Below are 18,446 nucleotides of genomic sequence, written 5' to 3' on the forward strand. Positions count from 1 at the left end.
TCTGGCATGAAAACACAGACCAAACCAAACAAAAAGAGGATTCCTGGGATCACAGTGACGGGAAGTCCCAGGATAACAGCTGTTCTGTAGACCCAGAAAGAACCAGTATGGAGGGGCAAGAACAACAAAGGGATCATGTGCAGTGCCTCCAAAAAAAAAAAAAAATAACAGAGATTTGAAGATTATCTGATGTATAGACAGTTTTGAGAGAAGAATTGTAATGCTTTTGGAAATTTTTGCAGTGAATCAGTGATAGGCACAGAGAAAACTAAGCAATCAAAATAAGTGTCAATGATCAGCTCAGGAAAAACAAAGATGAATTACCAGAAAGGAAACAGAATCACAGTACATTATATGGTTCAGCTCAGACAGCATTCACATAGTCATCCATGAGTGTGTGTGTATGTGTGTCTATACACATATATAATATGTTAAACAAAAATTAGAACCACTTTGGATAGCTTGGGGAGGAGAAGTGTGTGCAGCAGTGAAAGCTGTACAGCCATATTTTAATATTCCCCAGAAGGAAGTCTATAGATACTGTCTTAAAGTGAAAAACAAAAAAATGACCAAAAAAGCATTTTATTTAGAAATATGTAGATAAAATATCAGAAGAATATTTTAGGAGTGAGAATCCAGGCTGGGAAACAACACAGAAGGGAGTGCCATTTTTTATTATAAGACTCGTCAATTATGCTTGCTTTTTTAAACATTTTATTTTGGATAATTTCAGACTCACAAAAGAGTTGCCAAAATAGTACAGAGAGTCCTCCTTCACCATCACCTAGACTCCTCTGTTGTTTGAGTTTGAATTTCCAACTCTGCTTTTCTCTTTCAAAGGTGCTTTGCAACTGCAACCAGTGTGCCAATATCCACAAAAACATTTTGATTGGCTTATAATTGGAACTGAGTTGAATCTATAGATCAAAATGGGGAGAATCGACAGCTTAAAAAATATCAAATTTCCCAACTTATGAACATAGTATCTCTCTCCTTTTATTTAGGGCTTCTTTGATTTCTTTCATAAGAGGTCTGTAGTTTTCAGTATACAGATCCTGCAAATATTTTGTCAGATTTAAACTTAAATATTTCAATTTCTGGGGATGCTAATATAAATGGCATTTTTAAAAAGTTAGCATTTCAGGTGTTTATTGCTAGTACACAGAAATACCACTAAATTTTGTATATTGACCTTATATCCTGTAACCTTGTTGAACTCAAGGTTGTAGGAGATTTTTGGAGGTTTGTTGACATTTTATCTGAACACAATCATGTCTTATGTGAATAGACAGTTTTATTTCTTCCTTTCCCAATCTGTATGCATATTTTTTCTTGCCTTACTGCACTGGCTAGGAATTCTAATACAATGCAGAAGAGAAATAATGAGAGCATTAAAGCTGCTTGAACTACTTTGTGAGGCAGATGAATTTGTTTTATTATAACGGCATAAACCCAAAGTGCTCTTGTGTATAAATTAACGTAGCTATGGAAAGCACAAGGTTTCTTTGTTTCACTTTGTTTTTAAGTAACAAAGTATTGTCATCTAGCACTGGTGCTGGCTAGTGGTCACGAGCTTTTATTAGCTGCTTCAACTTCCTACTCCCCAAAGAATAATTAGAAAATTCTGAGTGATCAAAAGGACTATAGCTCAGGATCAGTAAATGCCACTTTCTGAACCAGAAGCGATCAAATTAATTTTTCTTAACATTCACCTTAATTTCTTAATATTTTATTAATTGCCTAAGAAATTTTCCTCAGCTGTCTTTAAAAAACTAATTTACTCACAAATTATTTAATAAGCAAAAACACTAAACAAGGTACCCTTAATTTTTGACTTCTCAAAAAAAAAATTTCAGAGTGAGGGAAAATAATACAGAATTATTTCAATGTACAACTGATGAAAGAGGTTGGGATGAGAGGCAAAAATGACCTATAAGAAGGATTTTAGATAACACTTGAAAAAATAAATGACCCCAGATGATACAGATTTGCTACCCATATGAAAATTACAACTGTACTATGTAGCTGATTTCACTCTCTTGAGAGCACTACTGATAGTGTTGAAAACATTTATTAACATTCACAATTTCTTATTGTAATTGTAATATTAAGTCTATTCCAAGTTTCTAAATAGCCAGCCGAATCAATCATTGCTTTTGGACCCGTCTCCAGAGCATATCACCTACCATACATAATTGTTAAATTCCATGCAGTTGTGGTACCAAGAATACTTGGGAGAACACAGCAGATAAGGAAAAAAGAGGCCTTCGTTGTGGGAAACGTCAACAATATTCTTTGCATACAAAAGACTTTATATTGTGCGGAACAGCTGATTTATTAAAACTCAAATCTGACAGAAACTTGCACCACAGATTTAACCCAGGGGAATCTCGTTAATTTCAAATAGTTCCACACTATCCTTTATCCTCTGCTTTCATCACTGAAAAGAGAGTGGGCCTGTCTGCACCAGTCTGCACACTACTTGTCCTTCCTCCACCAACTGTGGTAAGAAATTTGTTGTTACAGTTTACAGGAGTAGGGAAATATATATTCAACATTTGCAAATCTCTTCTTTGCTATATAGGAGTAAAAAAAAAAGAGTAATTATTAATTTTTGGCTATTTTAAGCTAACAACAAAATTATAAAACTCAAGTTACAAATATTTTTCTCATCAGATTACACAGATTCTTTGCCTCAGTTATGAGACAATGGATTTTCTCAAACAACAACACCTTAAGAGAATCTACTACTGTGTACATCGTTTTGATTTTTTTCTAGAGGGAGAATAATAGCATTTGTGTTTCTCGCACAACTAGACAGTATTATGTGCTGGTTAAGAACACAGAACCCAGGCAACTGAATTAAACCAATCTCCATCTCTTCATACTTTTGCGACAAGAGGCAAGTTAGTTAAACTTTCAGTCACATGAAAACATTATACATCATTATAAATTACAGAAGTATCCATGTAGTTAAAAAAAATAGTTGTTGCAATGAAGTTATTTCTAGGTTAAACTTCCAGAGAAAAAATTGGGGCTATCAATGGTATAATTTTTAATAACAAAATAATAGGGTGCTTATGTTCTGAACACTTTGGAGCCAGAAAACAGAGGAGGTCTAGTCTTCCGAAAAGACCAACTTGAACTGGCAAAATTTCAAGGCAATAATATTTGTTCCAAAATAAGCCGTTCCTCTGTATTTCCAACACATCTCAGAACATCGAGAAATGCTTTCTATAATTCCATAAAGTTATTTTAAAAGTACAAACCTATTCAGTAGATGTAATGACTGCCTCAGTGAGGCAATTTCCCATCTATGATTTTTTAAAATTGAGGTGAAATTCACATAATATACAATTAACCATTTTAAAGTGTACAGTTCAGCGGCATCTAGTATATTCACAATGTTGTGAAACCATCACCTCTTTCTAGTTTCAAAACTTTTTAATCACCCCAGGAACACACCCCCTACCCATTAAGCAATTCTTCTTCATGTTCCCTTCCACTCCACCCTCTGCTAACTACTATCAGCCTCCTGTCTGCAAATTTGCCTATTTCGGATATATCATATGAAAGGAACCCTAAAATGTGTGACCTTTTGGGTCTGGCTTCTTTCACTTGGCATAATGTTTTCAAGGTTCATTCAAGATATGATTTGAATGAAGATGGGTGATAGACGTCAAAAAATGCTTGTTCCATAACAACAGTAATTAACGTTTATTGAGTGCTTACTAGGCACTTTATTTAGAGGATCTTTCCATCTTTTTAGAGATAAGGAAACTGAGGCTTAAACAGTTTAACAGCTTCACTTGTCACAGAGCTAGTAAGGGGCAAGGTTAGCATTAAAATTCACTCTCGTATCCATTAACCTTTTAAAAATGAGTTAAGGTGGTATGCAAACACGAAATGAATATATCAAAGTTTACTGCAGTAGAAGATAAAAGCATTCTCTAGGTTGTCTGTGGAAGTAGACACTGGAAAGTATAAATATGGGCTACGAGTGGAGGAAAAGCTGAATTCAACTTAAAAACTCACCATTTTCAAGCACTGTGACTAAACCATTCAAGTCTCAGTTTCCACCAAGGATTATTGTCCTGACTAGCTGAGGGAGCATATGCAAATCTCTTCACAAGGCAGCTCCCTATCTTTAATCTTCTATGTGACTAACACCATCTGGCAGCAGCCCCATCTCCACCTCCACATACGGCTGGCTGGTCTCTAGCACCTTCCTATTCAGCGCGTGGTGGTCGGGCCAGCAGCCTGCACATCACCTGGGAGCTGTAACAAAGGGAGCAGCTTGGGACCCAGACGTTCTGCATCAGAATCTGCATTTTAATAAGATCCCCAGGGGATCCACACGTTATCAAGGTCGAGAAAGCTCTGCTCCAACTGTCTCAAAAAAGAAAGCGGCTGGAAACCAAAACCTTAACACACCTATTTAACCAAGACAGACAGGATAAGCAATAAAGTACTAAAAATAAGTAGTTAAGAACTCTTTTCCCTCATATTAACTGACAGAGACTAAATACTGATAGTAAGACGAAAAAGAAGCTGCATGTTGATATACGCTTGAATATTCTTTAAAAAAAGTTTAGCTGTATAGTACATAGGCATTTACGTTAGATTTATACTGTCCGTATTTTACCCAATATTTTCCAGCATACAAAAACGAAAGCGGATTTTTCTTGGATTTTAGAGCTTCACTGTTCACTATTAGCCTCTTTTTACACATTGCTAAGCAGAGAGGAGGGTGAGCCAGCATTTCACCACACACTTAAATGTGAAGCCCAAACATCTTTATAAATAACACGAGCTCGTACTTCTCTTATCAAAATGAAAACAAAGAAATAAATATGACACATTCCAATGTAACTAAAATAAATAGCAGAAACATCACATCGCTGTATGAAAACAAAGCAGAAATTATTATTATCATCACAGACAATAAACCAAATATTATGGTTACTATGAGCAATCACTGTTTTTTCTTCTTTCCGTGAATTTGAGTTATAAAGATTTTTTTCTTAAATGAGCATCAGGTCATTTTACTTTAATGAATTTTAACAAGAAACACATGAACTACATGGATACTTTTGCAATTTATAATCATGTACAGTGTTTTTATATGACATTTCTAGCTTATCAGCGGCAAGAAGACATTCGGAGATTTTTAAAAGAAATAACATGTATGTGTAGTCATCCAGCTACTTATTTATTCATTCAACAAGTAACTGCTGTGCTCTGCGTTCCATCCTGGGTCCTGGGCCAAGGATGTACGGACAGGAGGAGTCTCTGTGCTCAAAGAACCTGTAAGCACTGAATAACCAGTGTCTGCTAAAAAGGTACTGCTCTAATGTTTGAAACATTCTTTGTTTCGCCCCGTCCCTTGTGGCAAGGAGGGTGTGGCTATCTCTAAGTTTTACTACCAAAAATACTGTTTACAATTTAACAACTGAAATAAACGTTCCACTTCAATAAGGGTTACACGGAATATTAGGAACACATACAAAGAAAAAAAAAACCCGTGTGAAACATTAAATGCTTGTGTACTATTCTTTCTTGTTTTGTTGTTATCCAACAAAACCAAAAACAGAAAAAGTTACATGAAACAAAGTTTGGTGGAGATGTGTTTCTCGACTCACCAAAGGATACTCTCCGAATGTGAGTGACAGGGCAAAGGGTGGGCAGCCTGCTGAGGAAGGGCAGGAAGGATCATGGCAAGGACGAGAGCACTTCATCCTGCCCCAGCCTCATGATAGCCAACAACCAGAGGTCACACAACCGCATTTATGTGTCAAGGCTAATGTCTGTATGTTTGTGTGCTACCTGAGAACCATCAGTGTTTGATCAATTATTAGGACGCAGAACTTTAATGTTCAAGCAGGGGAACTTTCTTTCAAAAGAAAAAAGAACAATAAAAAAGAACTAAGAAAGATATGTATCACACACCTAAGGCAAGCTGTTATCATCAGTTGACAAAATCACTTTTAGTTATGCATTTCTCATTTTCGAGTAAAGAAAAGCCCAAAACCTTTTCTGTTGAGAACGTTCAGGGCAATGAATTTTAGGAGAAATGTCCTCTGTGGATCATACAGAGAAAGTATCAGACAGCAAAATGTACACTATTATCAATTACAGTTTTAAAAAATGTCCAACAGTTTTCTAAAGTCCAGTATTTCTTATATCAGTTCTCTCCAAAATCTAATATTATCACTGAAGCCTGATTCACAGAGGATACTTACACAGGCATTAATAGAGTTCAACTATGATGTTTCTTGGCAATTTATTTTGACTCAGGAAGAGAGCTTAGAAACCTAAAAGAATGGATAGTTAACACTGTCCCCAACATGCCCAATGGCTATCTAAAGGATGGATAGCTGAAGACAATTTTCAAAAAGTTCTGGAGAATCAAATCATGGTTGAATTTTCTGATGAGAACCTATAATTAAGATATTCTGTTATTTAAAGTGAGAACCGCTTCACTGGGATGTCAGAAACCAAAGATAAAACTCAGGAACTCAACAGAAAGTTGCAGAGGTTAGATAATATAGATGTACCATTAGGCACAGCTGAAGTTTTTTTCTAAAAATGAGCTTTGAATTTGTGATACAATTCAGCACGGATTAAGTTGAGGTCCTAGAGTTCTCAATCATGAGGCGAGGAAGAGATAACTGGAAGTTTAAAAAAACTAAGAACTCGCGTTATTTCTCAGTTGTCCCAAGTTAAACCAAACAAAATGAAAAGCAGTGTGGCCCCTGGAGTCTATATTTTGAAAAGGACAGGCAGCAACAAGTACGGAACAAGGGCGAATCACGTGATTTGCTCATTTTCAGCCTTATCCATTTAAACAGTTTGCCAGACATAGCAACTTTTGTTTTAATATACATAACCATAACCTTAATCCAGTTTTGTCCCCCCACTAAACCACTAGCTTTAGGTGCTTCACAAGACCACTCCCAACTCATTATAATAAAGCCAAATAGTCACCAGAAATGCTGTCTTTCCACTGGCCATGCTACAAGGTTTGAATCACGTTTCACATTGCCCCAGCTAGCCGTCAAGACCAGTATCTCTGATCTAGTCACAGCAAGAGGTCTAGAAACAGTTCTGCACACTCACTGCTTCACTTCTTTCCCGACGCTCACTCTTCAACCCTCCTCATCATTAAACTGTTTCCAAGGTCTGACAACATCCACCTAGTCAAATCCAACGGCCATTTCTCTGTCTTTACCTTATTAGCCTTTCAGCAGCATCCAGCCTACATGCTCTCCTTCCTGAGACGGTTCCTCTTCCCGCTGAGCATCGCGTTCTCCTAGTGTTCTGCCTATGCCACCGCCTCCTCCTCCTTGGTGCCCTTGCTCCTCCTCCACCTCCCTGACTTCTCAATGTTGGCACAGCCCAGGCTTAGTCCTAACCTCACTCCTCTCCTCGTTGTACACACACTGCCTAGGTACTATGGCTTGAAAGACCATCCATGCACTAATGGCTCCCAAATGAATATTTACAGTCCCAATATTTGCCCTAAAAACATATCTATTTAATGTGATATGTGATGTCTCTTCTTGAATGTCTAATAGGGATCTCACACTCAATATACATATATCAGAATTTTTTTGTTGTACCCCAAACCTGCAAACATTTTTCTCCTCTAGTATTCCCCACCTCAGTAAGTGACACCACTGTCTACCCTCAGTTGTTCAAGTAAAAAATTTAGGTAGGAGCATCTTGACTTCTCTATCCCCACATACCACAGGTTATCACATCCTCTTAGATCTTCCTAAAAAGTACACCAGTCTGATCTCTTCTCTCCACCTATCCACCACCCCAGTCACAACCATTATAATGTCTCACCTAGACGACCACAGTTGCCGCCGTCGGTCACGCTGCTTCTGCTCTTACCTCCCTGCAATCCATTCTCGACACAGAAGCCAGAGATAAAAGCCTGTCACTCTCTAGTTAAAATACTCCAGTGGTTTCCCAAACTCACGATCGTGACCTACAGAGCCAAGCTTTGGTCCCTTATGTCCTCTCCAAAGGCCCATCCTTCTTCTTCTCGTTCTAAGTGCTTCAGAGATTTCTCTTCCATGCAAAGTTTCAGCCTGAGGACCCATGCACTAGCTTTTCTATGCCAAGTGTATTAAGTAGATTCTGTCTAACACCTTTAGAAAATTAAAGAAATTACTAACGTAAAGATACGAATTCCAAAAATGATGATGGACCCTCATTCATAATACAGTCAATTGGTGTGTTCCCTAGTGCCTCTGCAGCCTTCTTGCTCTAAAAAACAATTTTCACTCCTTCAAACTCCACTGCTAGTCATTCCTAGATGACAATCACAGTCCTGTTCATGCATCTTTTCAAATGTCTTCATGAAGGGCAACACCAAAGCCCTCAATTTTCCAGGTCAATCACTTTTTCCTATCTGTCTTCAATCATAGATTATGTAACTGGGAAAGCACAGGGCCTCCATGGAAAAAGCACACCCTGGGGACTTGCCAGGATGAACAAAAGGATGGCAGTGGGAGGGTGGAGGGACTAAATAGGACCACCTGCTTCCTGTGGTCCCAAGGGTCAGTTCTCCTGCAGCTTGCATGAGGTTCTGCAGAGAAAGACCTTGGGCAGTTTTCAGTAACTACCTCAAATGAAAGGAGCAAAGTACTACAGGTTAAATGTCTGTCCACAAACAGAATCCATTATTTTAATAATGAAAGTTTATAAATTAGGTGTACTATTTATAGTCACTTCCTTAGGACAATGCCTTTTATCAAGACTTCCAAAGATCCACATTCAAGTCAGACAAGCTATTTTTCCTAGTGTCTCCATCACTAGACACAAACAGGGTCCTTCTCTACTGCAAAAATGTTCCATAAGGATCCAATGAGACCGTGGGTATGAAAATGCTTTTTGAAGGATAAGTACTTTATCAAGGTATAATCTTTAGCAGAGGAAAAAGAACTGTGGAATCCAGCCAATGAAGGTTCAAAAACCCAAGATGGGGATCCTAGTCAGCTTGGTGTCATCAACGCATAGCATATGATTGCAGCCAATAAATGTTTGCTAGAGAGAACTTAAGAAAACAGCTCAAAAACACTGGTGTCAAATATGGTATACCAGGTACTTTGCGTCTGCAAATTATTCTTAGAATGTGTTCAGAAGTTAATCTGCCAACGTAAGGTAAAAAAAGAGAATGGTTTTCAAGATGATTCTTCTGAAGAGTCTTAGGCAGGCAGTCTGATATACTAGAACACCAGTGAAAAACCCAGACTCCAGCCTGGTTCTACCACTGGTTATAATTCAGGAGAGTGAGCACTCTTCAGGGTGAAACAAGAGGCATGGGCAGCATGAGCTACGTGTTTCATTCTAACTCTAACATAGATTCCGTGTTCCCGCCAATAAAATCAGACTCACCGCTTACTGAATTCAATGTGAGAAAGCCAAAACTGAATCACATTATATCAAGAAAACTGACTCATTATGACATCACTTTTTGATTTATGAAACACTTGATTATAAAGTGGCTTTTTGTCCTTTTGTTAATAGTTAACTGTCTTGAAATTTGGCTGTAGGACTGACTTAGCTTCTAAACTCTTTATCTGCATTTAAACTGATTGAGCTTTAAAACCCTGAATCAAGCCTTGTTCATAAGCTGTTTGGAATCAACGTTTTTCAATAATGTGAATATAGGCTGAGTCACTCCTCACTTCTCTGCTGTATCTTAGAAGGGTGGACAGAGTCATATGCAAGGGAAGGTCACAGGCACTCCACTGCCTTTCACCGAACATGAGTAGCGTAAAACTAAAGGGGAATTGTAGATAAGTCAGAGGAGAATGTGGGAAACACCAAATAAGTGAGGGTCAAAAGACAGGAGTATCTAAAGAATTCAAAGAGCACTATGCTTGAACACAATACAACAAAAAGCTTCAGTCTAAAGGGACACTTTGGTCAAGTTGATTTCTTTATTTTTCTGTTGTGTTACTTCCTGTCTCCCACGAATAGGAAATAGAGCAACTCCTGACACGGTTTTCTATTTCTATGTATCTGCCAGACAATTCAGTCACGAAGCAGGAAAAGCACAAGTTATTCTCTTTGCTGAAAACAGCAGCGCTAACAATGGAGGTAGGAACTGCTGTAAACACATAGAAATTGCCGACACAGTTAAAAAAAAAAAAAGATTAAGTGAAAATTCAAATTGAATTTTGTTATACAATCACCATAATCTTTTTGATATGCCTAACTGGGCCACATACAACCATCTAATTCTGAAGAACTACTAGAACTCTCCTTTACAAGAAATTTCCAGAGAATACCACACAAACCCTGAAATAAAAACATTCTCAGTAATGTTTTTCTTGGAGGCAAATTTACACTGCTAGCCAAAGAGAATATTTTAAGAATCCCCCAAATTGCATTGGGGACAAGGAAAAAGGAGGAGGCCCAGAGAGAGAGAATCATTCCTTTACACAAAGACAAAGGGATCCTTAAAGTATACAGCATGGACACTTTGAATCTTGACCCCAAAAGAAAGCGCAACCTGTGAAGTTCATATCTAAAGTTATACACAAGTTGCATTAAATCGTGCATTGAGCTTTAGAAATTATGTAGAGTGACTTTATAAATGGCAGGGGCAACTATTCTCTCTCAAAAGTTTCCCAAGTTTGTCCGATTGAATTTCTTTAGACAATTAATGGAAGAGGCCATGTGAGAAGAAGCAATTATCTGTCTTATTTAAGACTGAGGATAAACAGGGAAAGAGATTCAGTCCATTTCTAAACTTCTTTTTTCTTAGGTCAGCAATAATCTATTATCAACAACAAACATGTAACACCTGCTGGAAACATTTGACAGTCATCACAACTACAGGAACAGATATTTCACTTAGTGAAGTGTTTAGGCATCATCATAAAGCAACGTCTGTAGCTGTTCTCACAGAAAGATACAAAACTCAAAATCTGAGAGTGACCACTTGCAGTGATAGTCTGATGGTTTTGGAGAAAGTTAAAATAGACGAAAATCAGTACTACGGTGGCTTTAAGAGAAGTGGTGTTTCAAATAACACTGAATGTCTCCAGAGAAGGAAGGGTACCCTTCTGAGTTCCCTTAAAGGACAAATGCAGGCGCATTCTAATTGTCTACCAAGACCATACCAAGTTCCCAGCCTCATCTCATGTTCCCCTCCCCAGTGAAGGCCCCCCATCATTCAGACTCCACAGACCCTATTTTCCTGCAAGTGCCAGCAGCATTCATGAGCTTTCATGGATACCCCTCAGTGTTAGGATGGACTGGACTAGTCCATGGCAAAGTTATCAATGGTCCAGAGCAAAAGTATCTTTAATTTTAGGGTTAATGCATTCTTTCTGTTTATAAAACTATGGTTACAGCACATGGTAATTGATTCTTATAGCTCTTTGGGGGGAAATTAATATATTGCTGTTTCTGGTGTAACGCTAACATTTATTAAGTTCTTACTTTCCGCCAGTCACCATTATGAGCATGGTGCATGTTTAACTCTTAGCTTGCACACAATCCCATGAAGGACACACTGTCATCGGCTCCATTTCACAAACGAGGGACTGCAGGTTGGTGAGATGGAGCACCTTACTTAAGGCCACCTGGCTAGGAAGTCCCCAGCACGCAGGCAATTCAACTGAATCTAATCCCATTTTATGTGCGGATGGAGGTTAACTTCCGGTCCATGAAATCTCTAAACCTGGGAGCAGCCAGGCAGCGTGGCATTTATTCTGTACTGGATTATTTTCTTATTGGTTTCAGGTTATCACCTTACTAACTGGTAAAAGATCAGAGGCCTGGATCTTGTGGTACAGTTTTGAGGGTCTTCTACTTCAAAATAACTTTAATGTATATGTACTGCCAATTTGGACATTATAAACGATGATAATAAATAGGAATATATGGGACTTAGAGCACACATGTATGTATGTATTTTCATATGTGTATGGATGTGTGTTTTCAGTGTAATTATGTAAACAGTAATCGCCTTTTCACTCCATTCTTTCTCTCTGAACAGCTATTTGTCGATTTCTGTCTTCCTAGTAGAAGGTATTGGACATATAAGATATTAGGTAATTAAAATATACAAACCTCTCAGAAGGCATATCTTACAGAAGAACCTGTGGCTTAATTAGTGGGTTAGTACGGGGGAAAATAATATTAAATTTTGAGACAGCTGCTTTACCACTACTTAAAATCACTATACTGGTATATAAAATACATTAGCGCTGTCTTGCTAGAGCTAAAACCCCGAGGGCGGCTTTCAGGCCTCAGCTCCCTCAGTCTCGCCTCCTCTCTCGTCCTGGAGGTCCGCACAGCTGGTCCTCCCCCTGCAGGTTGGCCAAGCTCCCGGCCAGCATCGCCCAGGGAGCCCCACACTACGAAAGAACATGAACAGCTTCGGGATGGTTGGACAACTGAGGCAATCTATTTTATTCTTTTTGTAAGCATTTCTTAATTTTTTCTTAATGTTCTGTTTCTCAACTGTCTTTCTTTTTGTTTACAATCAACATGCCAGCTCTGCAGCCCAGCAGTTCTGAAACACGTTGTTGGCAGGGCTGGTTCCTTTGGAGGCGCGGAGGGAGAATCTGGCCCGGCCTCTCTCCAGCTTCTGGTGGCTGCCGGCAATCCTTTGTGCTCCTTGGCTTGTCGCAGCACTGGTGTCTCTTACAGGCTTCATGACATCTGTCTTTGTGCGTAGGAGGAAAGGGAACCCTGCTGTATCGTATCACTCTGAAATCATTACGGATCTTTGACAAATCATCATCTTCTTACCAACTACTATGCAGTTGTTCAAGTCAATAAACTCAGAATTATCCCTAACTCTGTTTCCCCTCACAACCTACAGCCCATCTATGAGAAAATCTTTGAACTCGACCCTCACGATGTTATCCAAATTGGAGAGCGTCCTGCCACCTCCACTCCTCCTGCCACCTCCTCCCCTCCTGACACCTCCACTCCTCTTGACACCTCCCCCCTCCTGGCACCTGCCCCCCCTCCTGCCACCTCTCCCCCTGCCACCTCTACTCCTCCTGACACCTCCACTCCTCCCCTCCTGCCACTTCCAGTCCTCCTGCCACCTCCACTCCTCCTGCCACCTCCCCCCCGCCACCTCCACTCCTTCTGACACCTCCACTCCTCCTGCTACCTCCTCCCCTCCTGTCAACTCCACTCTTCCTGCCACTTCCTCCCCACTTGCCACCTCCACTCCTCCTGCCACCAATCCAAGCTGCCGTTTTCTCCCACTTGAATGCTGACCTCAACAGCCTGAGAACAGGTCCCTGATGCCATTCCTGCTTCCCCATAGTGAGCCACCGTCCTTTGAAAATCACAAGTCAGATCATCTTGCTCCCCTGATAGAAAGCTTCCCACGGTTTATCGCGACACAAAGAATAGAATCCAAACACTTGACACGGCCACAGCTCCCTTCACCATCTGGCTCTCTAGTCTCATCTACTTCTTTTTCTCTTGGCTTCCTCCATCAGCTTTCTTGCTGTTCCTCAAACACACTGTTTCTGCCTTAGGGATTTTCCCTGATTGTGGCAGTCTGGCGCCTCACAGTCCGCACCTGGAGTGCTGACTTTACAGGAACTGCCTGGGAAGGCCAACAGCCCAACACCTGGAGGCCTGGGGTCCTGTGGGGAGAAGGTGGCGCATCTGGAGGAAGTGGAGCTTGGGGCAGTCCTCCTAAGGGAGCCGAGGACAGTCCTACCCTGAGGCCAGCTGGCTCACGGGCAGTCAGCCCACAGTGCAAGAGGGATTCATCCACGTTCATCCACGTTGTGGCACGTCTCCTCATTGCTCTTCACCACTGAGCAGTACTCCATTGGAGGAGTGGACCTGTTTGTTTATCCATTCACCCACTGAGGGACATTCGTGTTTCCAGGTTTGGGCGATTACAAGCAAAGCTGCTACGACATTGCTGTACAGACTTTTGTGTGAGCATAAGCTTTCATCTCTCCAAACAAATGACTGAGGACCGGGGTTGCTGGGTGAGACGGCAAGTGTACATTTAACTTCATGTGAAACTGCCAAGCTGTTTCTCAGGGTGGTTGGACCGTCTCCATTCCCACCAGCAGTGTGTGAGAATCCAGATGCTCTGCATCCCTGCTAGAGGACTGTCAACGTATTTCATAGTTTAGCCGTTCTGCTAGCTACGCAGTGGTGTCTCATTATGGTTTTAATTGACGTTGAGCAGGTTTTCATGTACTTATTTGCCATCTGTATATCTTTGATAAAGTGTTCAAATTTTTTTTTTTTTTGCCAATTTTTGTTTGGGTTGTTTGTTTTCTTATTTTTGGATGTAAGTTCTTTGTCAGATGAGATTTGCAAATATTTTCTCCTGGTCTCTTTATAATGTTCTTCACAGAGTAAAAATTCTCAATTTTGATAATGTCTAATTTATTAATTTTTTTCTCTTACACATCATGCTTTTGGTGTTGTATCTAAGAACTCTACCTAAACCAAGGCATGAAGACTCTTCTCCTATGTTTACCTTTAAGAGTTTTGTCATTGTGCCTGTTAGTCTCTGATCCGTTTTGAGGTAGTTTCTGTATGCAGGGTGAGGTAGGTTCATTTTTTTTGCACATAGATGTCCAATTGCTCCAGCACCGTTTGTCGGAAAGACTGACCTTTCTCTGCTGAATTGCCTCTGCAGCTTTGTGAAAACCAGTGGGCCATATCTGTGCGGCTCTATTTCTGGACTGTCCGTTCCGTTCCATTATGTCTGTCCTTCCACTGATACCACGTTGTCTTGATTACCGCAGCTTCAAAGGACGCCTTAAAATCAGGCAGTGTTAGTCCTCCAACCTTGCGCTTCTTTTTCAAAACGGTTTTAGTTATGCTAGTTCCTTTTTCCCTATACATACATTTTAGAATCAGCTTGCCCATATCTTCAAAGAATCATCCTGAGATTTTGATTGGTGATGTGTGAAATCTACAGGTCATTTTGGGGAGGAGTGACATTTTAACCACATGGAGTCTTCCAACTCATGAACACAGTATGTCTCTCCATTTATTTAGTTCTTCGATTTTTTTAAATCAGTGTTTTGTAGTTTTCAGCCTACAGATCCTGCACCTATTTTTATGCTAGATTTATACTTAAATATTTCCATGTTGTATCCTTGTAGGCTGACAATTTGCCGAACTCACTTATTAGTTCTAGGAGCTTTTTGTAGATTTCTTGTGATTACCTGCATGGACAATCATGTCTACGAACAGAGATAGTTTCATTTCTTCCTCTCCAACCTAAATGCCTTGTATGTCGTTTTCTTGCCTTATTGCACTTGTACATCATTCATTCACTTATGTGACTGAATGGCCCAGGTTCCTCCCTCCAGGCAGAAGGCCCAGGTGGGCAGTGCTGTCTGAGCACCAGAAGGTTGTTAAATGACAGGTTTTACTTCCTGCCTTTCTCACAGATAATGGTGACTCCCACATACAGTGACTGTGAGCTAAATTTGCCTCCGGTTCTGTTTCTACACACGATTAGTGGGCGAATACTGGCAGTACACTGAGCAAACACATGGAGGCATCCAGGGAGTCGGTCCTTACAAAGGGCGGCAGCGAATGCTGAGTCTCATGTCTGACCTCTCTGGTCTGCTCAAAGTCCCAGAAGAATAGGTTGGATACAGAATCAAGTACAGATGTGTATCTTCGTGACAGATAAAGAACATTTTTTCCTCTGAGACACGAGGGAAGGAAGAGCTGACTGATGAAGATACAGAGACATTGTACATTGTACAAGAAAACAGGGTAGTCATTCGTGGAAGCTAGAGTTATAAGTGATATTTCATACAAATCAATGTGGATTAGTACCAATAGATAATTAGGTAAAGTACTCCCCAACTGCCACCAATGCAAATACTACTTTGTTAGGGAATTTCTACCTTTTCCACTTCATGACTTTAAGCACTAATGTCTTAAACCTCTTGTATCAGGGAGCTTCAGGGCTAAATTATGACACGGGAAAGACCACAGTGGTTCTTAAAAACACATCTGTAGTTTGCTTGCAAATTATAATTCCACTGGTTTAAATTAACACGGTATTAATATAATACATTCTTAGTGGGAGGAGGAAGGAAGGTGGATACTTAGCAGACACAAACTAACACAAGTAACAAATGACGCCACTCTCATCAGACAGCAATGTTTCAGGGTGAACACCGGTTGACAATTGAAGTAAAAATAGAAAGAACAACAAACAAATTAAATTTTTACGAATAATGAAAATGATGTTTTTTTCCCCAAAAAAACTACCTTTAATGCACAGAAATAAGGGCAAGTAATGTTACAGATAGATATGGGTAAGATAAAACATATCCAATGGGATTAAATGAACATGTTTCATCCTAAGTAAATCCATCTGTAAAAACAATCGCTGAATTCTTTTGGCTTTTTAAACCATCGCTAACATAGGTCACACTATTTCTTGGTCAAACACAGAAGAAAGTGCACTGGACTGTGAGAACATGCATTCTGTGTTTTCATTCCAAGTCTGCTCTGACCCTGCTTCTGCCAGGGGCCGAGAGGTCTTTATCTGGAAGGCGGCTCCTTCTCCTGCTCTCCGTCCTCACCACGGGACTCCTGTGCCTGAGGGATCAGCAGTGGCTGAAGGCTGATGAGCCAGAGGGAGAAGAGTTCGAGGACAGAACAGCATTCACCGCTCACAGGAAAGTGTGCAAACTGACAAGGATGTGCATCGGCATGAACCTAGGGTCCCCACCTCGGAGGACCAAATCTATCAAAATGCCTTCTGTCTTAGAATACGTAACTGAGACACACATTGTGCTTACGTCACTGCTCACCCATTCGTAAGAGAGAATCCAGCAGCCGCGTGCGATTCCCAGCAGCACATTCAGCGTGCGCACAGGCTTCCCCACGAGCACGTGAGTGGTCGTTTCACACACTTCCGGGGCAAAGGAAAAGCCCTTCAATTTGTTCAGAACCTGGATGATGATGTTCTGCTTTCTATTAAATAGGAAGAAAAAAATCAACAAAATGAATATGTTTTCTGCACATGAATATTGAGCTGATTACATTGAATAAAAAACTCAAAAACTAGAAAGCTAAAATTCTACGCTGATTTCAGCTATGGTGTTCATGTCTTAATTTCTTTACAGTCAATGACTTGAAATTTGGGGAAGTAAAAAAACTTTAGCTGTAAACTCCAACTGTCAATTTTAATGGCCGAGAGAACTGTGGTCCCAAGGCTGTAAATGGCTTCCCCAGACCCTGTGGGTAGGACTGCAGTCAGCACCAGAAACAAGACCTCCTGAGACCAGCTTAGTGCTCTGCCCACCATAGCAACTATTTACTTTTTTTTTGGTGAAGAAGATTGGCTTCCCCAGACCCTGTGGGTAGGACTGCAGTCAGCACCAGAAACAAGACCTCCTGAGACCAGCTTAGTGCTCTGCCCACCACAGCAACTATTTACTTTTTTTTTGGTGAAGAAGATTGGCCCTGAGCTAACATCTGTTGACAATCTTCCTCTTTTTGCTTGAGGAAGTTTGTCACTGAGCTAACATCTGTGCCAATATTCCTCTGTTTTGCATGTGGGATGCTGCCACAGCATAGCTTGATGAGTAGTGTTTAGGTCTACGCCCCAGATCCAAACCCATGAACCCTGGGCCACTCAAGCAGAGCTTGTGAACTAAACCACTACGCCGCTGGACCAGCCCCAATTATTTGCTTCTTATGTTTATTTTAACCAATTTGTACATGGTGAGTACAAAGCTTCTCATTCACTTATTTTATTTTGAAAATAAAACATTTATTGGGAGTCAAACACAGTTTTTCTACTAAGCTGGGAAAAAAGTCCTTTTTAATTAAACCATCAGATCAAATCTTAGAGCAGAGGCTCCTTATTTTCACATAGCTCATCATGGCTTATCTTCTGGTCTGTCATTTCATTAATGCCTTAAGTACCTTTCTTTTTTGTTAAAATATTCTTCCTATCCAACTTCCTCACCAAATAACTCTCCATCCTTCCTCTCTTCCTTTTAAGATCACCTTTCTAAGCCCTTTAGTTCTGTACCTTGCTTTTCCCTCTCTCCCAGCAAATTTTGGAACTCCCCAGTGAAATACAAAGGGTATGTAGGGCTTTCTAAGCTACAATACACAGCGTGTTAAGAAATAAAATTCTTGGGGCTAGTCTGGTGGCATAGTAGTTAAATTTGTGCACTCTGCTTCAGCAGCCCCAGATTTGAGGGTTCGGATCCCGGGCGCAGACGTACACACTGCTCATTAAGCCACGCTGTGGTAGCATCCCACATGCAGAAGAGAGGAAGATTAGCACAGATGTTAGCTCAGGGCCAATCTTCCTTACTAAAAAAAAAAGAAAGACAGACATTCTCTCCTCTCCAGAAATTGCATTACAAAGGGAAAAAGGCCGCTCTTGTCCATGCTTACACAGACTGCCTCCAATAATCTCCCTTCCA

General features: G+C 40.3%; 1 protein-coding gene across 13 annotated transcripts in view; it reads right to left on the reverse strand.

Annotated features, from left to right (window-relative positions):
- The window catches only part of MCPH1 (microcephalin 1), a 235,481-nt gene that overhangs the window by 130,866 nt on the left and 86,169 nt on the right, over window positions 1-18,446 (reverse strand). For 7 of the 13 annotated variants that reach the window (XM_070499951.1, XM_070499961.1, XM_070499949.1 and 4 more), the window contains one exon: window positions 16,803-16,977. In XM_070499951.1, the coding sequence (XP_070356052.1) occupies window positions 16,803-16,977 (175 nt within the window). The remainder of the gene's footprint in view (window positions 1-16,802; window positions 16,978-18,446) is intronic. The other 6 variants (XM_070499953.1, XM_070499962.1, XM_014857434.3 and 3 more) reach the window with 1 other exon arrangement.

The sequence above is a fragment of the Equus asinus genome, chromosome 27, assembly GCF_041296235.1.
Source record: "Equus asinus isolate D_3611 breed Donkey chromosome 27, EquAss-T2T_v2, whole genome shotgun sequence".
In the NCBI taxonomy this organism is placed as follows: Eukaryota; Metazoa; Chordata; class Mammalia; order Perissodactyla; family Equidae; genus Equus; species Equus asinus.